Source organism: Poromitra crassiceps (genome assembly GCF_964638095.1).
Source record: "Poromitra crassiceps genome assembly, chromosome: 1".
NCBI classification, from domain to species: domain Eukaryota; kingdom Metazoa; phylum Chordata; class Actinopteri; order Beryciformes; family Melamphaidae; genus Poromitra; species Poromitra crassiceps.
The window spans coordinates 77,894,314-77,919,984 of record NC_139623.1 but is presented as its reverse complement, the minus strand read 5'-3'; the positions used below and the strand labels follow the sequence as shown (position 1 = coordinate 77,919,984).

The window sequence follows — 25,671 nt, the reverse complement described above, 5'->3', positions numbered from 1 at the left end:
AGCAAACCACATGGTGCCTCTTTTACAAATTACCTATCAGGTAACTATACCAATTATTTTTTCTTGCAACCAACTGACAATATCGAAGTTTATGAAATCATTATGCATATGAAAAGTTCAGGTTCCTGTGGTGCTGATGAAATCTCCAGTCGAATTTTGAAAGCTATTGTTAATGTAATTTCTGAACCTCTTTCCTTTTGCATCAATCTCTCCTTGCACTCTGGTGTAGTACCAAAAGTACCGGTAGCTAAAATTGCGAGGGTCATGCCAATTTTCAAATCTGGTAATAAAAACAACTTGACTTATCGTCCTATATCTATCCTGCCTACACTTTCCAAAGTTTTGGAAAGGGTAGTGTATAATAGACTCAGTAACTATTTGAACAAACTAAATACCATTGTGCCATCTCAGTATGGATTTAGGAAAAATAGTACTACAACCATGGCGATACTTGACCTTGTAGAAAAGATCAATGACGCCATTGATCAAGGTGAATGTGGAATTGGCATCTTTCTAGACTTATCGAAAGCATTCGACACCATTGACTTTGAAATCCTGACTCACAAACTGCAGCATTATGGTATTAGAGGCTTAGCCCTCAACTGGTTTAAAAGCTATTTGTATGAAAGACAACAGTATGTTTGCATAAATGATTATAACTCACGACACAAGCTCATCAAATATGGGGTTCCCCAGGGCTCTATTTTGGGGCCTCTTCTCTTTATTTTATACATTAATGATTTTGTTAATTCCTCGCATGTCTTCCATAAAGTGTTATTTGCTGATGACACCAACCTGTTCATGTCACACAGGATTCCAAATGAACTGGAACGAATCCTAAATGCAGAGCTTGCTAATGTAAACACTTGGTTTGCATGCAATAAACTCTCTCTGAACATCAGTAAAACAAACTACATTGTGTTTCGTTCAAGTAAAAAGAAAAATTATGCTGAACAGGTTCGTCCTAAAATAAATGGATTGAATATTGCGAGAGTTAGCTCCACTAAATTTCTGGGGGTCCTCATAGATGAATTCCTAAACTTCAAATGTCATATTGATGGCTTAACTAAACGGTTATCTAAATATGTTGGCTTGTTCTTTAAACTACGACATTATCTTCCTCATTCTGCACTTCTTACCTTATATAAAACCTTATTTGAGCCACACCTTAACTACTGTAATGTCATATGGTGCAACACATTTCCCAGTCACCTAAAAAAACTACAGGTTCTCCAAAAGAAGGTCATCCGTGCCTTATCATGGGCTGACTATAATTCTCCCACTAGTCCACTTTTCTGCCGCTATGGTCTGTTGAGGCTCACAGAGTATAATTATCTTCAGAATGCGTGTATGATGTTCCAGGCTGTGCATAAGTTAAATCTTAGACTGTGTGAACTCATTCCAATTCACCTTCCTACACACTCATATGACACCAGAGAAAAGTACCTAGTCAGTGGGAAAAAACGAAAACTAAAATGTACTAGTCTCAGTGTTGTGTGTAGAGGTCCGCAAATTTGGAATGAGCTTGATGTATCATTAAAAATGTCATATTCTGTCTCCTCTTTCAAGAAAAAGTTAAAAAAAATGTCTACTGTCAAATTATGTTTGATCGTAAGTATAGAACGTTAAATGCACATACCGGTATATAATATTTGGGATTGTTTTGTTTATTGTTTTGTCTTGTTTGCTGTTGTGTCTGCCGGTTATTGTCTTTGGTTCTGGTGGATATATGACTAATACCCTACCCTCTGGACATTATTTTCTTGTTTTATTTGTGGGCCCCCTCTAATAAGCTTTTAGTAGCTTTCTTGGGGTACCCTTTCGTACACACTGCATCATTGTTGTATATGAAGCTATTTGTATTGTGAAATTCCTTGTGTGTATGAATAAACAAAATCAAATCAAATCAAAAAATCAAATCAAGGGCAAGGGCAAGCGTTGTCATTGCTAGTTTCTAGCACTCAAAATCTAGTGCTAATTAAAAGAGAAAAAAAGGCAGATTTTGAGTGCCAGAAACTAGCAATGACAACGCTTGCGCTTCCACCAGGCGTAAGATACTGTAGAGCCCTATGACTTTATACTGAGAAGTGTCATTCTTGCACTGAGATGACGGTAATAAGCGCTGCCACTTTTTTGTGGCTGGACCTGCAGCTCACTTTTCCTCAGTGCTTTGCCTAATAACCACTGTGCTGTCTGTGCAGATGCATGTGGAAAAGGACCGATACGTCATTGATCTGGATGTGAAGCATTTCTCCCCAGAGGAGGTGTCTGTCACCATCAGTGAGGATTTCATCACAATTCACGCCAAGCATAATGACAGACAGGTCAGAGGGGGCTGCTGAGAGCAACAAACAACACTCAAAGTGAATTGACTACTTGCACAACTCCACTACTTCCTGAAATGAGTAGGGCATCTTGGTTTCCTGTCCTACACTATTGGATGAACTGATTCATGTCGGGTGTGCCTGACTGCTGCAGTCACAACAACAGTGATCAGGCACACCTGACATTAATCAGTTCATCCAATAGTGTAGGACAGGAAACCAAGATGCCCTACTCATTTCAGGAAGTAGTGGAGTTGTGCAAGTAGTCTATTGGAATAGTGATTATTATAGTATAACAGTGACAGTGTATTTGATGTACCGATTCATTCTGTTTTTTCAGGACAACCACGGGTTTGTGTCGAGGGAATTCCTGAGGAAGTACAAGCTTCCTGTGGGCGTGTCGGGTGCCGATGTCACCTCCAGTCTGTCGCGTGACGGTGTGCTGACAGTCACCGCGCCTCGCTCGTTCTCCTGCCCAGAGCGCAGCGTTCCTGTCACCTATGAAGATGGAATGGCAAAACAGAAACAGTAGAGCACAACCTCAACCCCCTATCCCTGTTTCACTACTAAACCAAAGTGCTACCAGTTTCTATATTAGCCTGTCCCATATGTGTATGTGTTGGCAGTTTCGATATTAGCCTGTCACATACAGTATGTGTATGTGTTGGCAGTTCAGTAGATGTATATTATCAGCCTGGAATTCTGTAGGTCAGGCCAGGGTGCCTTCTGATAAACCGATGTTTCACCCCTAACTCGCATTCTTACTGTACCAATCGCAAGCCTGCAGAACCACTCTACAAAACATAGAGACAGTCCGCATGTCTGGGAACGCCCACAAAATGTTAAACGGCTGGCGCGCGAGTGGGGTAAAACCGCCCATGTATCTCATGGGCTGACTCACCAAAAGACGGTGCTGCGGCTCTAAACTACAGGTTTGGGGGTTCTAGAGCAGAACACAAGACGTCTGCTCAGATGTGCGTTTACTGCGTTGGTTAAATCCCCGATCGTGTCTGCCTGGGCTGGGCTATCAGCTAAATTCTAACTTTGCTGAATGGATAGAACGTTTTTTTTTTTACCCCACCCTGACCACGCCCCCAGCCAGGCTGAGCCAGCTAAACCAGCGTCTATGACGAGACATGGCCTCAACCTATACCTCTCTGCCAAAAATGTTCACAGGACCATGTATGTGAATGGCATGTCGAAGAGCCAGGCGTTTAATCATGTTTACATATTTGTAATTTAAGTCGGTTCACTTTATCTTCGTCAGGCAGTTACACAGTATGGGGAAAGTGTTTGTTTGGAACTTTAGTTAAGCGACAAAGTTGGAATCGTTAGCATTCCTCACTGAAAGCAATTAGGCCTACACTGCTATACTGACATGCTGGCGCGTTCGCCCAGTTCAGACTAGCCGCTAGCAGCACCTGTTAAGTTTGAATGAGGAATGCTAAAAAGCCAATTTTAAGAAGGCAGAAAAATCGTCTCTCCCCAAATGCAATTCCCTGCTGAAGAGTGACAGACTAAACATTTAAATATGGTATACTGTATGTATAATATTATCTGTGTGGGTAGAGGTAAGATATCAACCTTGCCTGGTTTATCCTTCAAGGGCAGTGTAGGTTTCTGTAGGATATCTCTTTTAGGGTGTTCATTATACAAACCAGATTGGGGGGTGCTGGGTGGAGGGTGCATAAGCAGGAGGAGAGCGGAGGATCTGTGATACAAACTAATGCTGAGAGAGGGAGAGCTTGAAAGAATGGACTTCTTTCCACTCAGGAGTATGGGCTCTGAGCTGCTACAGAAAGTGTGTGTGTGTGTGTGTGTGTGTGTGTGTGTGTGTGTGTGTGTGTGTGTGTGTGTGTGTGTGTGTGTGTGTGTGTGTGTGTGTGTGTGTGTGTGTGTGTGTGTGTGTGTGTGTGCGCAACAAGGACATTTTGTATGGCTTTATCATTCCTCAGTATTGGAAACAACCCCCCGAAGTACTAACACAGAAACACTTGTTTTCAGAAACAAATAGAAATAAATGAAACGTAAATGTTATCCTGCATGTGTGCAATTTTCTTGTCTGCAGTGTTCCTGTGCTATGATGCAAAGTGATAAGGAATTATTTCCATTCCACAAGGCAATTCATGCAATTCATGCTTTCAGAAGCAGCTCACCTAAGTTCATATTTGATTTAAGACAATAACCAGAAAAGATTATTCAGAGAGATTATATTTTATTTTTGGCACATCTCACCTTGCTCTTAGACTTTAATCCAGTCAAAAGTATGTTGTTGCTACAGCTTCATGTTAATCCAGTCAAAAGTATGTTGTGCTACAGCTTCATGTTCATACTTTCATATTTCATATAATTTATATATTTTCAGGTGGAAAAACAAGTTCTTTGCAACTTTTCTTTGACAAATTTTCCATTCTATTACCAAACATGCAGATCTCTTTGACATGAATATTGTAATTTCCATTCTTTCTTTCTATGAAAAACTTTCCTTGTGCCTGATGAGGAAGCCAAACAGACTTCAAAATGTCTGGAAAAAATAAATGCATCCAAACGTAACATTTTGGATGCAAGTCCATCTGATTTTCCATTTTGAGTCCATATTCCAAATAAAATGTAAATTGTCATATACTGTAGTCTACTCTTAGCATTTGTATTAATAGCACTGCAAATCTGTTGAAGCCTGAAAATAGTTTCATCAAGTAGCATGATTTCATTTTCTGTGGCATGGGTGCCTATCATTTGCTTTACATTTCTTTTTTGACACTAAGGTGACAGATTGAATCATTCCATCAAAAATGCCAAAATTTTCCTTTGTGACACTTTCAAAATCACAATCAAGAGAAAAAGGAGCTTCTTGGATATTAGGAGCAAGATTTAATCATGTAGTATAGTACATTTGTACTGAAACAGTTTAACAAACGATTATCTTCAATTAAATAAAGAGCGGCACAAAACGCAACGCGTTTCAACCTCCCTGGTCTTCATCAGGCTGCAATAGCTCCCGCACCTACATTAAGAGCATACGTGGCATAGGTGAGGTGAGGTGATTTCAAAATCACCAAAAGGATCCATATTACCCCACAAATTGTTTAAGGATTGGGTCAACAAAAAAAGTCATGCAAAACCTGGGCTTAACTCCTCTTAAAACATATGACTTTGCTTTTACTGTACACATTGAAAGACAAAATAATCCCTTCAAAACAGATAGTGATGATAGAAGAAGTAGGCTAGGAGAAAAAACAACAACGGGTATAAGGCGTCCAACAGAGAGCATTAAGCAGCAATGGTTCCTTCTTCAGCCTTTTAAAATGCCAGTTACATTTGATGACATACTCTGTAGCATGATTGAATGCTGCAGGGCTACGGCCACATGTTTGAGGTGTCAGGTGATGTGCAGACCTATACCATCAGCAAAGCGTGTAACGTGTGTATCATGACACCTACAGTATATGAGACCTAAGAAACGGTCCAGTAGTTTAGTCTGCAGGTTGTTGTTCAAGGCTGGTTTTGCTTCTCCTCAGTCACAGTAGAAGTCCCATTTCTGGAATTAAGAAAAGAGATACAGTACAGTAAGGAGTCAGGAACACATATATACTATATATATACCGGTATATATATATATATACATATATACAGTATATAAATCTCAGTATGTATATACATCTACAGTCTGTAAATCTCATGTAAATCCAAAGTAAATTCATATTTATCATCCACAGAACACTTCACCACTGTACATATTGTATATATTGACTCGATTTGATTCGATTTGATTGCACTTGCAACTTTGCGATTGCCTTTAGTTATCTTCCTACTTCTTATCTCTGTATATTGATGTGACTGCTACGCTGCATACAGACACTAACACAAATTCCTCGTATGTAATTTGCATACTGTGGCAATAAAAGTGATTCTGATTCTGATATACAGTATAATACTGTACATAATGTGTGTGCGTGCGTGTGTGCGTGTGTGCGTGTGTGTGTGTGTGTGTGTGTGTCTCCACCTACAGTAGTCTTGACCTCGGTGGTAGCCTCCATGAGAGCGTGGTGCTCCTCCACTACACTGCTGGGGAAGTGGCCGATGCGAGCCTCCTGCTGCCCATAGTAGGAGTCCTGCACCTGTAAGCACATTAAACACAAGTGTGAAGCAGTAACATTAGAGAGGTTCATAAATATTATACTATACATGGACAATTTATGACTTTATATCATATCGAGGGGTGTGAACCAGAGAGGCGTAAGTGACATTTAACTTTGTCCTGACTTTATTAAATTCAGTATTTAATATGAAAACGTCGTAAAAATGTGACATTCATTGAACAAAATATGTTTATATCTTTATTGTATTTGGAAGAAAGTCATCAGGGCCAAAGGTGGCCGCAAATAGTTCAATGTGTTCAGTGTTAGGTCTTTTGTAGTTCATGTTCAGTGTTAGGCCTTTTGGTTTTTGATGAATAACTCTGGATTGGTTTCAAATCCAGATGTGCCCTTAAAGTGTAACTTACCCCCAAAACACTTTTTTTCAGCTTTTAACCAATATGGCTTTTGGGGTGGTATGTGAAGGATTCTGGTCAAAATCTCCACATTTGAGACCAATCTATTACAATTTTACAAACCCCTATCATTTCAGCAGCATAAGTGCCCACTATGGCTTCAACCCTGCTTTTTTTTGTGCCCTCAAATGAATGGCCGATTTGGTACATCGTTACGTCACGGTGGTATTTGCGCGTGCCCCACTCATGTGAAAAATGTTTTTTCCCCATGTGATTGTTACTGTAGTTCACGCAGCGCAAGCCCTTTAAGAGCAATGCATCATGTGTAATCGCCTACTGTGGCTAATATTAGCGGCTAGCTAGTTATGTTACATGGCAGTAAAACGAGTAACACTGTTTCCATACGGATCACCAGCGTTAGTTTGTTGTTTATAACGTGGCTGGCTATATTTCTAACATTCTCTATCTATCTCTGATACACTGAAAATACTGGGAGGCGGGCCATAGCGTCTCTGTCGATGATTTGATTCGACAGTTCTGGGCACTGGCGTTGGCGTTGGCCAATCCTGGCGTGTTCCACCCCCAAATCGATTGTGTTCTGATGCAAAGCGAGTAGGTTCCAGGACGAAACAGGCTCGAGCCAACTACGTTATCTTTAGAGCAGCGCAGTAAATACAATATTCCTGGAATGCGAGTTTAACGAAACAGTTACATGTCCTCTGCATTCTACAACAAAAAAGACATTACAATTTGTTTTATTTTGTATCTTACATACTTATTGGCCAAGTTATGATAGTTTATTCTGCCAGGGTACAGAAGGGAGTATAGGCGGCCATCTTGCCTGCAGAGTTTTCAAATCAAGTGGAATGCCGTTTTGCAAGAAATCTGCGCGGGGGGGGGGGGGGGGGGGGGGGGGGTCAGTCCCCCTTTAATGCCAGTAAAAGGAGCTCAAGAGCTTTAATTTGATAGCCTATATAACTAATTTTCACCCAAAATGTCACTTCCTGGTTCTTCTCACCCATCGATATACTGACTAGCCTATTATATATCAAATATTTTGGTCAGGAGCTGTGCTGAAGCCATTATGATTTGTTCCTTCACTCACGCTGCCGGCCCAGTAGAGGTTCCCTTGGTCCTTCAGCATGGCATAGACATAGACAAGCTGTCCCTGTCTGATGGGGATGAACCTGCAGTCTCCGGGGTAGTAGTCCTGCACGGCGCGGGCTATCAAGATGGGGTCTGAGCAGGGATGAAAGAGGGGGAGTGGAGGAGCGACGGTAGAGAGTTGTGGAGGGAAGGGGGAGAAAACAGAGAGAAAACAGCTTATTGTTGTTAAAGGAATAGTTCACCCAAAACTCATCTACTCACCCTCATGCCAAAATGAAACACAGGTGACATTTGTGTTAGTCCATAACACAAAGGGAGGTTGCTACACTACAGTAGCACAACTTTATAGCAGCCTTCATCAAAACAACTGAAGGGGGTTCCCCTGTGATGGAAAAATTGCTGAAATGCTCACCGTGAGAGAGATACAATCTAAACATTCCCACAGAAGCCGTTGTGATCCCGGGACATAAACAATTCATTATTAATATACCCACATATTTACGTGATATACTTTTGTTTTATTATTGATTACACTATAACTCTAAAACTGCATTGTCTTGTTTAAATAGCTCCCTATTAGCTCACAAGTCATTTTTACAAGTCCGAGTCATGTCTCAAGTCTTTGTCCCCATCTCTGCTCTCTACTCACACTGTTTATATCACGCGCACTCAATCAATAATTTACTATCACACCCCTTCAATGGGGGGGTTCATTAAATTTCCAAAACAAAAACAGCCAAACAATCACAGTGTGAATGGAAAGACCTATACACCATTATCTGCTGTAAATCAGTCAGCTGTAGGTAAGATTTGCACTATATTATGGTGTAATTAAATATAGGTTTTGGAGCTCTGAAGAACTGGTCTGCACTGACTTCAGTTGCTTTGGAGGAGACTGCTATAGGAGTTGTGCTGGCAACCTCCCTGTGTGTGTTAGATATGTACACACATCACCTGTGTTTCAACTGGCATGAGGGTGAGTAGATGATGACATCATGAGGGTGAGTAGATGATGACATCATTTTCATTTTCTTCAAAGATGTTCAATGATGTTTTCCATATTTGATGCAAAGCATTTAGTCTCTGGAAACAGCTCTGCGGCTGTACAGTATTATCAATACAGCATGAAGCATAAGTCTCCCTGCAGTAATATAATGACACAACCAGTGTTGGGGGTAACTCATTACAAAAGTAACATATTACATGTAATATATTACTTTTAGCAGTAACTCGGTAATATAACTTATTACTTATAGGATTTCAGTAGCCTAATATTATACCAGTTACTTTGTCAAGTAACTCAAGTTACAAATTGAGTTACTTTTTTTTTTTTTTAAATCAAAGCACATATTTAAATAAAGATACAATCATTTCCTAATCAAACTGTCTACTTTTTATGCAAATAACCACTATAGATGACAATAACAAAGGAAAAGAATAACATTTCGAATTTTAGATTGTTTACACTGACTTCAAGATGGTTTAAAAAAAAAAATCGGGATGTTCTGGGGCAGCGATGTCATTCTGCTACTCCTGTTATTTTGGTAAAAGTAATGCAAAAGTAGTCTAATAAGTAACAAGTTACTCTACACAGAGAGTAATATTGTAAAGTAACTTATTACTTTCAAATGAAAGTAACTAGTAATATGTAGTATATTACATTTTGAAAGTAACACAACTTGCCCAACACTGGACACAACTAGGTAACCCCTAGCCTTAGCAGTCACAGTGTGAAGCTACTAACAGCTACTGTAGTGTAGTGTAGTAGAGCTAACAGTACTCACGGCTACACTCGGCATCAGCGCAGAGTTTCTTCTTGGAGAGTTTGGGCATCTCTCTTCCAGCCTGAGAGCACGGCAGCCAAACACACAGCAGCATGGCCAGCCACAGTCTGCAAGACATCTCTGTATCTGAAGGCACCCTTTCTGACACTTCACTCTCTGTACCTGAAGGCACCCTTTCTGACACTTCACTCTCTGTATCTGAAGACACCCTTTCTGACACTTCACTCTCTTGTGTGTCTGTCTGTTCTCCTTTGTGTTTGCAGGCTCTGGAGAAGGAGGTGCAGTGGTGGCAGTCCCCCCTTTTCCCCCGTTACACAGCACGCACGCACGTTACACACACACACACACACACACACACACACACACACACACACACACACACACACACACACACACAGAGCTCCATTCACACCCCTTGAGCAGGTAAACAGGATGGCGGATGAGGGGGAGGGCCATATTTAGACAGACCCCTGCCTGTGTGTGTGTGTGTGTGTGTGTGTGTTGACCTCTCTCGTCCTCCCTCCCTCTCTCACCCCCCATCACCCCTACTCACTCTAACACTGGAGCATACAACTGCACTGTGTGGCATGTCTCCATTTTGTGCCCTCCCTACCTTGTTCTGCCACTAGATGTCAGAGCGGTGGCTATCTCACTTCAACAGTCATTATCTTACACTGCCTCTCTTTGTACTCCTCTCTCTGTTCTCTTGCTCACAATCTCTTTCGCCCAGGAGGAGGAGGAGCCACTGGCCGTGTATTTACATAATGTTTCCACTGCCAAGGAAACCAGCTGAGCCTCTCCTATACAAACACACCCAAACACACACACACACACACACACACACACACACACACACACACACACACACACACACACATACACACACACGGGCACACACACACACACACACACACACACACACACGCGCACACACACACACCCACAAGCACTCGCCAAACAGGAAGAATAATACCGGAGTTGGCTGGGAAGTGTCAGGTAAGGAACACTTCATTTCTGTTCATTCAAAGGCAGATAGAACTGGCGTTAACACAGGTTATGGCAGTTTTCATGAGGAAAATAAAGTGTGTTAAAGTCTCAGAGAGTTCATCACTTTGAATTTGAATTAGTTTAAAGGATGTAACTATGGTTGCCACATGGAGGATCATAGGGAGAGGTATTAGCAGGTGTGTGGCTGACGTCAGCCCGAACAACAGAAATACGTATATATATATAATGTAGTAAGAGAAGTCTTTAAGAAAATTGGCTGTCTGAACATTCGTTTCATTTGCAGATGAGTAATAGTGTTTAGACTTATTTATAAAGACTTTTAATCCTGCCGTGACTGGAAACGAGAGTACTTGGTATCATAGTCTTGGTTATGTTGGTGTGAGGGGAAAAAAGTAGATGATGCTATACGTAGATCCATTAGTAAATGCACATAGATCACTGAAACCTGGCAGGTGGATGACACGGGGGATTTTCTTAGGGAGTATGTTCAAATATATTTGTTTGCCTTGACAAAATGGTTCTTCAGTAGTGGTACTATAGGAGCTAGCACAGTATAACGCCATTGGAATTTGGGCTGCTGGTGGAACAAAGATAAGAGTGGAGCTGGTATTTCGGTCAGAGTAACAAAAGGAGGTCTCAGACAAAAAGAACTGGTTAGAGGCCACGCAAGATTATATTACCAGACAGCAACTATAGCCTGACGCTCAAAAAACAGCTCATCCTACATGCTCCAAATCTCACACCAGAGTGAAGAAAATGTTGAACTCCACAATGACTGAATCTACTTCAATTGTTTTGGCCATATATTGAATGTCTTTCTTTCTTTCTCATAGGATTGCAACATCAGCACCACAGCAAAGGCCAAGTTGGGCATAGACAAAAATAGGCTGTAATTCCAATATAAATGACCAAAGCGAGAGAGAGGAGAGAGGCGAGAGAGGAGGAGACCTGATCAGATCAACTTGGAAAATCTCGCTGAACACAAATCACAATTTTATTAAGCTGCTATACTTTCCCACATGTTCACATAAGACCGGCGTCCACCTGCCTGTTTGTGTGTGGATCAGAAATCAGGGGACTGCAGGATGACGAGCCACGCTTTCTAATGCCTGACGTGTACCAGCCTTCACACACCTGAAACATGTTCTCCCCCAGGAAAGACAGCATTCCCTCCCCCAGCCTAGAGGACTCCTTCTTCCCCCTGTCCTCGTCCTCCTCTGTGTCTCTGTCCTTCGCTCTGCCCTTGTCCATGTCCTCTCCTCTCCCCGGTGGGGTTGATGGCGGAGGAGGGGGGATCGAGACAGACCTCATCCTGGCTGCAGAACTGGGCCAGGCGTTGCTGGAGAAGAACGAGGAGCTGGCAGCCTCTCTGGAGCAGAGGGAGAGGGAGGTCGAGGTAAGGCCGAGGAGGGATGACACAGATGCAGTAGCTTCTATGCATTCACTGCAGCAATCACTGTCGCAATCACTATCTTAAAGGATAGTGATTGCATTTTCAATGCCGGATTATTTTTGACATCATCTCACACGTGTTCAAAAAATGTAAACAGTTTTGCAGACATTCGTTTGACAGTTATTGAGAGTCGATTTGAGTTCAGGTGTGTGGACCAGTGAGGGCATTCGTGCACAAATTACATCACTGGTCCACACCTTAACTCAAATCAACTCTCAATAACTGTCAAACGAAATGAATGTCTGCAAAACTGTTTACAATTTTCGGATATGTGTGAGATTATGTGCTAAATAAATCAGCATTGTTTTTCGGTGGAGTGCCCCTTTAATAACACAGGGAGATTGAAAGGAAACTGGCACATTCTTAATGGATGGCTATAGTGGCTATAGTCTGAGCAGGATTTAAATTGCTGTTTATAGCGACTATTGATCCTAAATGACTGGAAATGAGAATGCGTGTTATCAGTCTTATGAGTGTTTAGTTTTGTGCTGTGAGGGAGAAAGGGAGAAAGTGCTATGCTTATCAAGGTCTATTAGTAATGAATGCATACAGATCAATGGAAGTTTAGTTTAGTTTAGTTTATTAGGATCCCCATTAGCCATTACACAAGGCAACAGTTACTCTAACTGGGGTCCACAGTCAAAACAAACAATACAGATACATTACAAATATGCAAAGTAAAAGACAAAACACATTTTAAAATCATAAATTTAAGACAAACAAGAGAAAACAAACAAAAACTCACTCAACCTGGTTCTAAATACAGCATACGGTATATAAATATTCTAAATATATTCTAAATACAGCAACATCATCTATCATCTGTCCACCCATAGTACATCCATATAATTCAAGTCCTCAAATCTCATGTATAATACATGTATATGTGTAACACATATGCATATATGTTATGTAATGTCTAACTATAGGCTATTATTACATTATTTACTATCAACTCTATATGATATCTAGGTGTATAATCACTATTTTTAATACCAGTTCCATTCATTGACCTGTAATTAACTAGTTATGAAATTATAAAATGTACTTTTAGCTTCTTTTTAAGTCTATATCTACTTTCTATGTTTACAATTGTAGTTGGCAGGTGACATGGGAGATTTGAGTGATTATAATGATGGTTAACAGTGTCATGGAACAGCACAAGAATTTCACATTTCAGGGTACCAAAACTATGCTATAATAATAAAGACAGTTTAATATATTATAATAATCTTTTTTTTTTCTTTCTTTTTTTTTACCATGTAGTATATTTTTTGACATGTGAAATGATTTCTAGGCAGCGCCGCGGGAAGTAGGGGTGCTGCAGGTGCTGCAGCACCCCCTAGATTTTTCTCCCAAAAAAAAGTGCACTGTTCCTTTCTTGTTTAAGAATGTTTCGGGAAATGAAAATGTAGCCTATTTAAATAGAATTATCAACAATAACAATCAAGGAAGTTACATGCTTGTAGGCTAGAGAAGAAGAAGAAGCGCGCATGCACGCACATGTTGTGTTGAACCAACCAACAACCAATACGAATTGTTTAATCTGGCAATAAAGAAAGGTGAACTTGACATGCTATTTTAATAGCCTACTCAAAAATGCACCTCCCACTATACAGCAAAGAGAGGAGTCAATGTTTCTTGATATATGCCATTCAGATCAGAATAATTAGTCTAGTCATTAAGTTTGCTGATAATATTTCTATCATGTTAAGTCTGTGTCATGTTAACTGGTGTATTCAGAGCAAATGGGGAGATATAGAGCATTATCATCATGCTATATATCTCCCTCTTTGCTCTGAATGAGTGAGAAAAGGAGAAAATACTGAATAATTACATCACAACAGTATCCTAATGTTAATTTAAAATGAGATATTCCTCTAAATATGGCAAAAAAAAAACGTCCAAATTTTCTTCGACGGGGCCCTTGCGGGGCCCACCGAGAGTCCCTCCCTCCCAGCACCCCCTGCTTAAAATGACTTCCAGCGGCCCTGTTTCTAGGAGTCAGTAACCAATAAGCATCTCATCACTATTGAGTTCTAATTTTCACACGCTCTTCCCATGCTTTCTTGTCTCAGTGTGTCACACAGAGACCCACAGAGTTCAGTTGTGAATCACAACAGAACAGTATGGACTATACACGGTTTAATTCAACAACATCTTTGAGTCATCCTGCTCCTGCTACAGCTTCAAGAGGAGCGTGGATGACTTTGTCTCCCTACTAGTTTCCAAGAGTTCAATGGGATGAATAGGGAGAGGCATACATTAATGTTTTGATGCTGGTTTGATAACTATGGTGTAGATTTAGTTGCAGTTATTTGAACAGCCAGGTACTCTAATACTATCTCTCAGTGCAATTAGCACCAAAAGGAATCCATAGGGGGTAAGCACATGGTTATAAAGCTATAATAAAGTAGTAATAATAATAATACTGATCATGAGAATAATAATAATAATCAGTCCCTGATTTGACTGAATATCGTCTAAATCTGTCCAAATACTTTTGCCACCTTGAAATGTAAAAAGGAATTCAGCTTCCTTAGCTGATTTGTTAAATCACTGTTTTTGCTCCACATCCGATATAGGCTACAATAAGAGTAGATGTTTAAAATATGAGAAAAGTTGCTGGTGAAATACTTGACTGTCACTGTCAGTGTGTGTGAGTGTGAGCCCACAAAGCATAATGCTGTGTGCTGACGCCATCATAATGTGTGTCAGGCTTTGCAGCAGGAGAAGCATGTTCTGCAGAGGAAGCTGGATGTGAGTGAGCTGGCGTCCGGGCAGAGAGAGGCGGAGCTTACTTCAGACCTCGCCACCTCACGGGCGGAGCTACAGCGACATCGCAGCCAGGGGCGAGAGCGAAGGAGGGACGAGAGCGAACAGCTGACCCAGTTAGCCAATCACAACCAGCGCTTGGTGGAGCAGCTAGCTGAGGTTAGACACACACCAGAGTTTCTATTCCCTTTCACCTTGCCTTAACCCATTGATACCTGATGCAGCATTTGTGTGTATATCCCTCATTTGTGTGTGTATCCCTTTAAGACCGCGTCGCGCGGTTCGCGGTCTTAAAGGGATACACACACAAATGCTGCATCAGGTATCAATGGGTTAAAGAGCTGTTAACTCACCCAGTGTCATTAGTCACTAGTCTGTGTGTGTGTGTGTGTGTGTGTGTGTGTGTGTGTGTGTGTGTGTGTGTGTGTGTGTGTGTGTGTGTGTGTGTGTGTGTGTGTGTGGTGTAGGTGTGTGTGTGTGTGTGTGTGTGTGTGTGTGTGTGTGTGTGTGTGTGTGTGTGTGTGTGTGTGTGTGTGTGTGTGTGTGTGTGTGTGTCAGGGTGGGAATTTCGTCATTTTAGGGACAAGGCCATCTGGCCTTCAGCATCATTTTTTTTAGGGCACAAAGCTACGTGCCAGGGCACAAAGGGTATTCCTCTATTGACATCATGAAGAGCGATTTTTCTGAAATGTGTCTTAAAATGAACCAATGACACATCCTTTGCATAGGGCAGGTTACATTAAAGTCGAACTGAACCCGTTCGTCGCGTGCGTCGGAGTCCGTTTCAGACTGAAAACATAACTTGTCTGAGATGACAGGTTGAGAGGCGGGTCATAGTAGCATGTCGATGGTTTTATTTGACAATACTGGGGACAGGATTGGGCTTTGGCCAATCCTGGCGTGTTCCGCCTCCAAATCGAGTGGGATCCAGCGTGTTGTGGCGTTCTCCTCGGGAAGAGCCTGCTGATGCGAGGTTAGTGGCTGAGTGGAGCTCAGCGAGCCGCAGGCAGCCCTCTGCCTTTGTGTTGCCGAGCGGAGAGTGCAGCCCCTCGGCCTGGAATCTCCGAGGTGCGACCCCTGACAACCAAGCTCTCTGAGGCGCGCGCCATTATCGCTATTGCAGTAAATAATATTCCTGGAATGCGAGTTTTAACGAGCCAGTTACATTTCTTTGCATTCTTAGACATTACCATTTGATTTAGTTTGCATAATTGGTCAAGTTAGTAGTTAGTTTATGGGCTAGAAATTCTGCCAGATGACTGGCACTAGGCGCCATTTTCTACTTCATTTGGAAGAGAAAATTATCCTGAAATGAAGATTTGATTGACAGCTGCCATGTCGTGATATTAATGGTTGAAATTGGGTAGAAATTTGATAGTACTAGGTGACCTCAGCAAACTGTAGATTACTGTTATGAATGAAATCTTGAAAAATGAACTTTTGATGTGAAACAGTGTGAAAAACTAAAGAAATTAGATTTTTGTGATTTTTTTTTGGCATACATCATTAAATAGGTGCACTGAATACCCAGGTATTTGAACTAAAAGAAAAGAAAAGTCATTTTTGGGTTCAGCTCGACTTTAAACTGAGACCACTGACGCTTTTAAGGCAACTGACAGTAGCAGGCTGCTAGCAGGGCACTGCCAAGGTGGCCTGAGGGATCTCAGGGCATCACAGCCAGAGGGAGGGGCAATGCAGGCCATGACCTGATGGCCTCCCACCCTGGTGTGTGTGTGTGTGTGTGTGTGTGTGTGTGTGTGTGTGTGTGTGTGTGTGTGTGTGTGTGTGTGTGTGTGTGTGTGTGTGTGTGTGTGTGTGTGTGTGTGTGTGTGTGTGTGAGAGATGCTCACAAGTCATTATTTTGCAAGTCCAAGTCAAGTCTCAAGTCTTTGAGCTAGAGTCCAAGTCTCAAGTCTCTTATGGATGAGCGTTCTATCTGCTGCATGCTGGCATCCAGACTGCTTAGATTAGAACACTGCATAGATCAAACTAAGGAATTCAAAGCATGTACTGTATTATCCCCACTCCTTTATCTATTAGCATACATACAGTATCAGCATTGATTAGTTGACATTATTATTAGTCGATATTTCCTTAATGTGAACACACACAAAAAAATACACACACAAAAAGAAGATTGTTCACGAGTCGCACATCTTGAGTCCATGTCGAGTCTCAGGTCACTGTGTGTGTGACTTACTAAGTATGACTTGAGTCCAAGTCGCTAGTCCATGTCCCCATCTCTGGTGTGTGTGTGTGTGTGTGTGTGTGTGTGAGAGAGAGAGAGAGAGAGAGAGAGAGAGAGTTTGTGTGTGTGTGTGTGTGTGTGTGTGTGTGTGTGTTTGTGTGTGTGTGTGTGTGTGTGTGTGTGTGTGTGTGTGTGTGTGTGTGTGTGTGTGTGTGTGTGTGTGTGTGTGTGTGTGTGGTGTCGTGTCATGTCACAGACAGGCAATGCAGACTAGCAGGTTTAGGGAGTCCTACCTTCGTAACAATGGCTTTTCTCAACTTTTCCATCTCCCACCCATCCAGGCTGTCACACTGGAACATTCCTTGAGGATTGAGCTCCGTTCTCTCAGAGAAGAGATGGAAGAATCATCTTTTAGCCAAAACATCAGCTACACACAACTGGGGAACATACAAGCAGAGGTATTCATAACAGTCACTTCAAAAGAATCACACAAGTAAATCAATATCAAAGTAAATGGAACAATTGTAGTTCTTATCATTTATATAGAATCATAGACAGATTGTGCCATCTAGAGCAGTGATACTCAACTTGCGGCCCGCGGACCACATGCGGCCCGCGGGCGCCCCCTGTGTGGCCCGCGATGGAATTGCATTTTCTTTTCTTTCTTTTTTACAGTGCACCTGAACGCAACATGCAAGATACCCGCTGAATAAGTGTCCAAATGTTCATGTCACTCTGGCCAATACTTTTGTTTTAGCATTTCAGTCTGGAATATGGAATATCTTTCAATAATCTATAATTTAGCTGCTAAATTGTCAAATACTGCCGTCTGCTCGCTACCCAGGGACTTATGTATGTACTTAACCTAACTAACTTATACCTAACTAACTATCCGGTGTGCACAACATTGTCAGACTAAACTCCGACTGACACCCCAAAAACCTACAATCCGCTACAGAAAAATGTATATTGTTTGTTTATTAACTGGCCCCTGGCCTTCTATCATTTCACGAAAGTGGCCCCCGGGCAAAGCAAGTTGAGTATCCCTGATCTAGAGGCTTGAAGGGAAGTACAGTGTGTAGCTACCCATGCGCCCACCACTTCAGTTCATATACTGTAAGCTCTAAATATTGAATACATTTGAATGCAAAGTGAGCAGGAAACACCAGTGGTATTATTAGCAGAATACAGAATAATCTTACAATCTTACAGCAGAGGCAGGGGCATATATCTCACATCATCACAGACAGGCCAAACACATGCCCCAATTGAAATGAATAAGATCATAGAACGTACAGTAGTTCAGCAGCCAAAATGCCCATTTAGTAATCCATGCATGACAATAGTGATAGATAACCCTCTCTTCTACATTGCCTCATTGTGACATCATTCTGCATCCATCTACGTCCCCTCTCCTGTCTTCTCTGTCTTCTGTATTATGCAAACCCAATGAGTCCTCTATACGTTTTTAGCTCTTTTTGCAACTGCTGCGCCTGTTGCTTAACCCATTGATACCTGATGCAGCATTTGCGTGTATATCCCTCATTTGTGTGCGTATCCCTTTAAGACCGCGAACCGCGTTAACGCGGTTCGCGGTCTTAAAGGGATACGCACACAAATGCTGCATCAGGTATCAATGGGTTAATGCACTTTTTATGCTCTTTCTTAAAGTTTTGTTGTGATGCTTTTAAATGTCCATTTTATTCTCTTCTTTTATTCTTTTGTTTTCCTGTCAACCATTTTATGTGAAGCACTTTGAATTGCCTCTGTGTGTGAAATGTGCTATATACAAATAAACTTGACTTGACTTGACTTGACTTCTCTGGTTCAGAACAGAGTTCTGCAGGAGCGCCTGTCGCACATGGAGAAGCAGCTGAAAGCCTCGCAGGAGGACAGCGAGAGACTCCGAATGGACAGAGAGGGACTGAGGGAAAGAGTGACAGAACTGCAGCTCAAACTGAGAGAGAAAGAAACTGAGGTGAGGACCAGTGGCTGTCTGGAGGTTTAGATACACTGCATGGGGTGAAGGTTTAGATACACTGCATGGAGTGGAGGTTTAGATACACTGCATGGGGTGAAGGTTTAGATACACTGCATGGGGTGAAGGTTTAGATACACTGCATGGGGTGAAGTGAAGGATGGCACCTGAGAAAACTGGGCAGAAGAAAGGGTTGGGAATTATGGGCTGATGACAATGCTGCCTCTAACCCTCACTAACATAACTAGCTGAAGCATACTACTGCAACTCTTGCTGTGGGTCTAACAATGAAGTGTGTGTGTGTGTGTGTGTGTGTGTGTGCATGCATGCGTGTGTGTGTGCATGCGCGTGTGTGTGTGTGTGCATGCGTGCATGCATATACGTGTGCATGCGTGCGCGCGTGTGTGTGTGTGTGCGTGCGTGCATGCCTGTGTGTGTGTGTGTGTGTGTGCGTGTGCGTGTGTGTGTATGCATGCGTGCATACATATGTGTGTGCATGCGTGCGTGCGTGTGCGCGCGCTCGCGCGTGTGTGTATGTGTGTGTGTGTGTGTGTACAGATTGAGCAGGAGCAGGGAGTGGTGTTTGAGTTGCGCACGTTGAATCACTCTCTACAGCAAAAGGCTCTGAGCCTGGGAGAAGATGGCTTCCTGGAGAGCACACACACACAACCTCTGTCTCTGCTTAGTGAAATTCAGCAATCGCAGGTACACACAGACACACACACAGACACAGACACAGACACACAGCTGCACACACACACAGACACACACACACACACACACACACACACACACACACACACACACTACACAGTAGTGAGTGTCAGAATTCACAGGTGCACAACGCTGTTGCATACTAACTCTAGTTAGTATGTACTAATTCTTAACATGTACTGACATTACTTTTTATAATCCGATATAAATAATAATAATAATACATCCGATTTATATAGCGCTTTTCCTAGTGCTCAAAGACGCTTGATAACAACACTACTAATACTAACCTGTTGCCAAAAGCCTGGGCTCTTTGCAGCTATGACTACAATGTTGCAGTGTGCCGATGGCACAACATCAAATAAATGTTGCATTGTGTTGTACATTCTTCCCCACAGGCTAAAGAGGCTATACTGGCTCATTCTGAAGTCTTGCAAGCAAGAGATGACGAGATACAAGCACTGAAAGAGGAGGTCAGCTACTATGTAGAGGCTCACTCAAACACTTATAAACACAGTTATATTGTAGCTATATGGGAGAAGGAAATTGTCTACAATTATGTGACTATTTGTGACTTGGCCCATTGGATTGCAATGAAAATATGGTGATAGATTTGAGTAAAACAAATATCTTTCAAAGTGAAAATCAAAGTCCTTGATATTCAATTGAGGATCAATATAACTTCTGGCTTTCACTGTCGTTTTCAGCTTCACCGTCAACAGGCGGAGCTTGAGTCTTTGAGGGAGGAAGTCAAGCCATTTAGAGGGAGTGGAAAACCAAGCTACAGGTAATACGACAACACACACACACACACACACACACACACACACACACACACACACACACACACACACACACACACACACACACTGTTTGATATTATAGCACAGACAATGTTCAATGTTACATACAGTATAATTTTTTCCAATGATCTATGCGTATGAATGCCCAGCTCCCTAGAGAGTGAGCTGGCCGCGGTGCGTCAGGAGAAAGATTCGCTGACCCAGCAGCTTCTCAACACCATCAAACACAAGGTGACGCTGTCCCAGGAGCTGGATGCCTGGCAGGTGAGTCTGGGCGATATAACATGGCACATTGTTTATCTACAATACACTTGAAATAGAATGGAAGTCTGAGTTTAAAGTCAGGATTCTGAGATATATATATATATATATATATATATATATATATATATACAGTATATCCCAGAAGCGGCTGTCCCAGAAGCGGCTGCTTCTGGGACGAGGGTCGGGGTCGTAATCGGCCTCGGCTGGGTCTACTGGGCGAGGGTGTATGATGTTGTCAGACCCGAAACACCCCATGACCCCAGTTAACATCACTGATGACGCGTCCCAGCGCATGCAGTAGTATGTATATTTGAACCTAAACCCCTGGCTCCCCCTGGCTAGTGACACTTGGGAATAGACTAGGTGACAACCAAGTATAGTTTGGTGACAAGCTGGAGAGACAGTTGACGGTCGGAGAAATGGTAAATGGTAAATGGTCTGCATTTATATAGCGCTTTTATCCAAAGCGCTTTACAATGAGTAGATAGTCTACATTCACCCATTCATACACCGATGGCGGCAGGCTGCCACGCAGGGTGCCTACACACCATCGGGAGCAAGGAGGGTTAAGTGTCTTGCCCAAGGACACAACGACAGCAGCTGGGAGGGAGCGGGGATCGAACCGCCAACCCTTGCGTCATTGGCCGACCCGCTCTACCTCCTGAGCTAAAGCCGCCCCTAAGAGACAGCATCCGGTACGGGATGGGTTTGAGCACCCCAGCCTGGCTCTCTCGTGAGGGAGAAATCCACAAACGCTACAGATCAGCCTCCTGAAAATCTGCGTAAACATCGGCGCGGCCAGTGGTCCTTCAGGCTAGAGCGAGGTGCTCGGCGCAGGTGAATGACGTGCAGCGCACAGGCCTCCTTGAGGCATCCTCTCTGCCCATGGTACGGCATGGTAGGATTGCATGCAGTAGTATGTATATTTGAACATATATATATATATATATATATATATATATATATATATATATATATATATATATATATATATATATATATATATATATATATGTATATATATATATATATATGTATATATATATACAGTATATATATATATATATATTGTAATGTACAGGTGGTTTTCCTGCTTGGCATCTCTGCCTGCCGCACCTCCTCCAGTGTCAGCTGCAGGGTCGTCAGCTGGTACCACCGTTCACGGATGTTTCGCCCCCTAGCCAGTATATATGTAAGGGATAATGTATATTGAGGCGGTGATTACGGGGGAAATAATGACCGACAGGAGGATTGAGCCCGACGCGCAGCGGAGGGCTTAATCGTTCACCTGAAGGTCATTATTTCCCAGTAATCACCGCCTCAATATACATTATCCCGCTTAGAACACGGCCTACAACTAAATCATTCAATAATCTGACAAAAATAATTATTCAAATATATTTTTTAATAGCGTTTTCAACGACAAAGCGGTTTCATTCGTAATTGGCACACAAGACACCACAGCTGCAACTGGTTGGCCTAATTAGTAGTGGCTTGCTGACAAAATGCTCTTATCAACTGATTAATCCAGGTGTGGCAGAGCAGCGGTCGGTTGTCGAGAAATAATGACCGGTGAATATTGTTGATTGACCAATCAGAATCGAGTATTCAAGAGAGCCGTGTTCTAAATATAGATATATAACGGAACTAACCCCATAGCTGACCACCTTTACCCAAACCCGCCCCCCTTTGTTTGCGGACCGAGTGACGTACTTCCTCCTTCTTTGCGGGCGATTCAAGAGGTTAATTGTCCGCTGTCGCAAGTCCCTTTTATTCACAGATATCTGCCAGTCTATGTGTAAAGTTTCATACCCTGCACGGTGGCTCAGTGGTTAATACTGTTGCCTCACAGCAAGAAGGTCCCGGGTTCGAACCCGGGTCCGTCCCAGGTCCTTTCTGTGTGGAGTTTGCATGTTCTCCCCGTGTCCGTGTGGGTTTTCTTCGGGTCCTCCGGTTTCCTCCCACCATCAAGAAAGACATGTATGTTAGGGTTAATACTCCTGTCAGTGCCCCTGACCAAGGTACTGGCAAAAGAACTGGAGTTGGTCCCCGGGCGCTGCACTGCGGCTGCCCACTGCTCCTAGTTCTAGGAAGGTTCCTAGTAGAGGATGGGTCAAATGCAGAGGATTAATTTCCCCATGGGGATAAATAAAGGATAACTTATAACTTATATTAAAATGTGCATGATAAAAGGTCCAAATACCTTATGAAAGTGCCTTTGATAAGAGAAAGTAGCAGTGAGCCGCTTGGGTGACGGTACCACAGAAGAAGAATATACCATGAAGAAGAAAGGCCCTGTAAAACTAGCCCAGGCTACTGCAAAACTACGCTAGCAGCATAGATGTTCAGATAGGACTGGTCAGCTTTGGGTATTTTAGCTCGCAGCTTTTTCACCAGCAATAACGTCACTTCCCAGACTCTGGTAAGGAAATGGCTATAGTGAATGATTAAAAGAAGATGTCTCTCGAAAGATAAGAAGTTTGACTTGTGGTTTCAGCCCTTAAACCGAGTGGAAACAGCACTTGATCATTTGTAGCAGGCGTTGAAACTGAATTTTTATAGAATATTGTCAAAAAAGTGGTCAGGTTTGGCGTCGGTGATGCTAGATAGATAGATAGATAGATAGATAGATATCTATCTATCTATCTATCTCTATATCTATATATATATCTATATCTATATCTATATATATATATATCTATATCTATATATATCGATATATATCTATATATATCCTTATATATCCTTCTTTGTCTGTATCTTCCAGGAGGACATGAGGCTAGTGATCAACCAGCAGGTGCAGCAAAGAGAGGATGAAAGAGTGAAAGAGCAGCAGCGGGAGAAAGAGAAGGAAAAGACAACAGGACTCCAGAGAAGCAAGTCTTTGAGAATGAGAGGAGAAGGAGGGAAAGGCTTCTTCTCTTCTCTGTTCAGAGACAAATAATCAAGAGCCAAAGGATGAAGATGTTTCAAAGAAGGAGAGACTTTAGTCCTGTACCTTTGCCACAATGAGCTTATGCAGTCAGATCATGTACTCTGCAATGTCATAGTAGCCTAGTATGAATAGGTGGAAATGTTTACAGACGACCTCATATAAATATATTTAAATATTTTGTACATATGTATATCTATTATATCACTTTTTAGGACTTTATATTTGTACCTGCTAAAAAGTTAAAGTGACCAATTTTTGTGTCCCTTACGTGTGTTTTGTTCCGTCTCATATTCCGTTCATAATTTTTTACCACAATATCTTACACTGTGACAGCATTGGTTACATATTTGGTAAGGAAGGGTCTCGTGGAAATGGAACCCTTGAGCTTCACAGCTACATGATACAGTACTATGTCTGGGTCTGCAGATGAGGAAAAACAACATTATATTGAACATGTAAAAAAAAATGCATATTACAAAGCATAGAACACAAACACCAAAAATGGCAAATGTTTTAACAGAAAGTTATATTCGATTGAGCTGTATGCAAGTGTTTGCATATTTCAAGGTGATACAGAGATGTACTTTTGAATCGGGGTTAAATCATTTTCCGTCCTATACTGAGTGCTGTAGTCTTGTGCCACTATGTGATGTGCAATCTACCTTGTGAGTTCCCTGCCATTGTCCTGCAACAAAATGTGGCTGTCCTTTCACTGTCCTTCATCTGTTACTGGTCCTTTCACTGTCCTTCATCTGTTACTGGTTCTTTCACTGTCCTTCATCTGTTACTGGTCCTTTCACTGTTCTTCATCTGTTACTGGTCCTTTCACTGTCCTTCATCTGTTACTGCTCCTTTCACTGTTCTTCATCTGTTACTGGTCCTTTCACTGTTCTTCATCTGTTACTGGTCCTTTCACTGTCCTTCATCTGTTACTGGTCCTTTCACTGTCCTTCATCTGTTACTGGTCCTTTCACTGTCCTTCATCTGTTACTGGTCCTTTCACTGTCCTTCATCTGTTACTGGTCCTTTCACTGTCCTTCATCTGTTACTGGTCCTTTCACTGTCCTTCATCTGTTATTTACTGGTCCTTTCACTGTCCTTCATCTGTTGCTGGTCCTGGCACTGTCCTTCATCTGTTACTGGTCCTTTCACTGTCCTTCATCTGTTACTGGTCCTTTCACTGTCCTTCATCTGTTACTGGTCCTTTCACTGTCCTTCATCTGTTACTTACTGGTCCTTTCACTGTCCTTCATCTGTTACTTACTGGTCCTTTCACTGTCCATCTGTTACTGGTCCTTTCACTGTCCTTCATCTGTTATTTACTGGTCCTTTCACTGTCCTTCATCTGTTACTTACTGGTCCTTTCACTGTCCATCTGTTACTGGTCCTTTCACTGTCCTTCATCTGTTACTGGTCCTTTCACTGTCCTTCATCTGTTACTGGTCCTTTCACTGTCCTTCATCTGTTATTTACTGGTCCTTTCACTGTCCTTCATCTGTTACTGGTCCTTTCACTGTCCTTCATCTGTTACTTACTGGTCCTTTCACTGTCCTTCATCTGTTACTTACTGGTCCTTTCACTGTCCATCTGTTACTGGTCCTTTCACTGTCCTTCATCTGTTACTGGTCCTTTCACTGTCCATCTGTTACTTACTGGTCCTTTCACTGTCCTTCATCTGTTACTGGTCCTTGCACTGTCCATCTGTTACTGGTCCTTTCACTGTCCTTCATCTGTTACTGGTCATTTCACTGTCCTTCATCTGTTACTGGTCCTTTCACTGTCCTTCATCTGTTACTGGTCCTTTCACTGTCCTTCATCTGTTACTTACTGGTCCTTTCACTGTCAT

At 42.2% G+C, this 25,671-nt stretch overlaps 3 protein-coding genes across 4 annotated transcripts in view; 2 read left to right on the top strand and 1 right to left on the bottom strand.

Moving 5' to 3' along the window:
• The window catches only part of LOC310796141 (alpha-crystallin B chain-like), a gene marked incomplete at both ends in the record, with an annotated part of 4,630 nt that extends 1,774 nt beyond the window's left edge, over window positions 1-2,856 (top strand). Inside the window, 2 exons of the mRNA XM_083658286.1 lie at window positions 2,202-2,324; window positions 2,665-2,856. Of these exons, the coding sequence (XP_083514412.1) occupies window positions 2,202-2,324; window positions 2,665-2,856 (315 nt within the window). The remainder of the gene's footprint in view (window positions 1-2,201; window positions 2,325-2,664) is intronic.
• A 1,676-nt stretch (window positions 2,857-4,532) lies between these two features.
• On the bottom strand, window positions 4,533-9,941 carry mia (MIA SH3 domain containing). Its single transcript, XM_083641419.1, has 4 exons — window positions 9,708-9,941; window positions 7,922-8,055; window positions 6,332-6,442; window positions 4,533-5,862 (listed from the first exon to the last, which is right to left on the bottom strand). Exons 1-4 carry the CDS (start codon window positions 9,823-9,825, stop codon window positions 5,839-5,841), a joined length of 387 nt encoding a protein of 128 aa, XP_083497545.1. The 5' UTR covers window positions 9,826-9,941; the 3' UTR covers window positions 4,533-5,838.
• A 1,700-nt stretch (window positions 9,942-11,641) lies between these two features.
• Window positions 11,642-24,043, top strand: bicdl2 (BICD family like cargo adaptor 2). Of its 2 annotated transcripts, XM_083644322.1 has the most exons (9): window positions 11,642-12,111; window positions 14,887-15,102; window positions 17,473-17,589; window positions 18,963-19,109; window positions 19,668-19,814; window positions 20,222-20,296; window positions 20,531-20,610; window positions 20,776-20,890; window positions 23,658-24,043. In XM_083644322.1, the coding sequence occupies exons 1-9, from the start codon at window positions 11,857-11,859 to the stop codon at window positions 23,832-23,834; spliced, it is 1,329 nt and encodes a 442-aa protein (XP_083500448.1). In that variant the 5' UTR covers window positions 11,642-11,856; the 3' UTR covers window positions 23,835-24,043. The 2 variants fall into 2 exon arrangements, with proteins under 2 accessions (XP_083500448.1, XP_083500449.1); XM_083644323.1 differs by lacking the exon at window positions 19,668-19,814.
• Window positions 24,044-25,671: the final 1,628 nt, after the last annotated feature.

Coding starts and splice junctions, on each gene's coding strand:
- mia (XM_083641419.1), bottom strand. CDS start 9,825: ATGTCTTGCAGACTGTGGCTGGCCATGCTGCTGTGTGTTTGGCTGCCG. Junction 8,056..9,707: donor CGCTGATGCCGAGTGTAGCC/GTGAGTACTGTT, acceptor ATCCCTGCTCAG/ACCCCATCTTGATAGCCCGC. Junction 5,863..6,331: donor CCACCGAGGTCAAGACTACT/GTAGGTGGAGAC, acceptor TCTTAATTCCAG/AAATGGGACTTCTACTGTGA.
- bicdl2 (XM_083644322.1), top strand. CDS start 11,857: ATGTTCTCCCCCAGGAAAGACAGCATTCCCTCCCCCAGCCTAGAGGAC. Junction 19,110..19,667: donor TGAGAGAGAAAGAAACTGAG/GTGAGGACCAGT, acceptor GTGTGTGTACAG/ATTGAGCAGGAGCAGGGAGT. Junction 20,297..20,530: donor TACAAGCACTGAAAGAGGAG/GTCAGCTACTAT, acceptor TGTCGTTTTCAG/CTTCACCGTCAACAGGCGGA.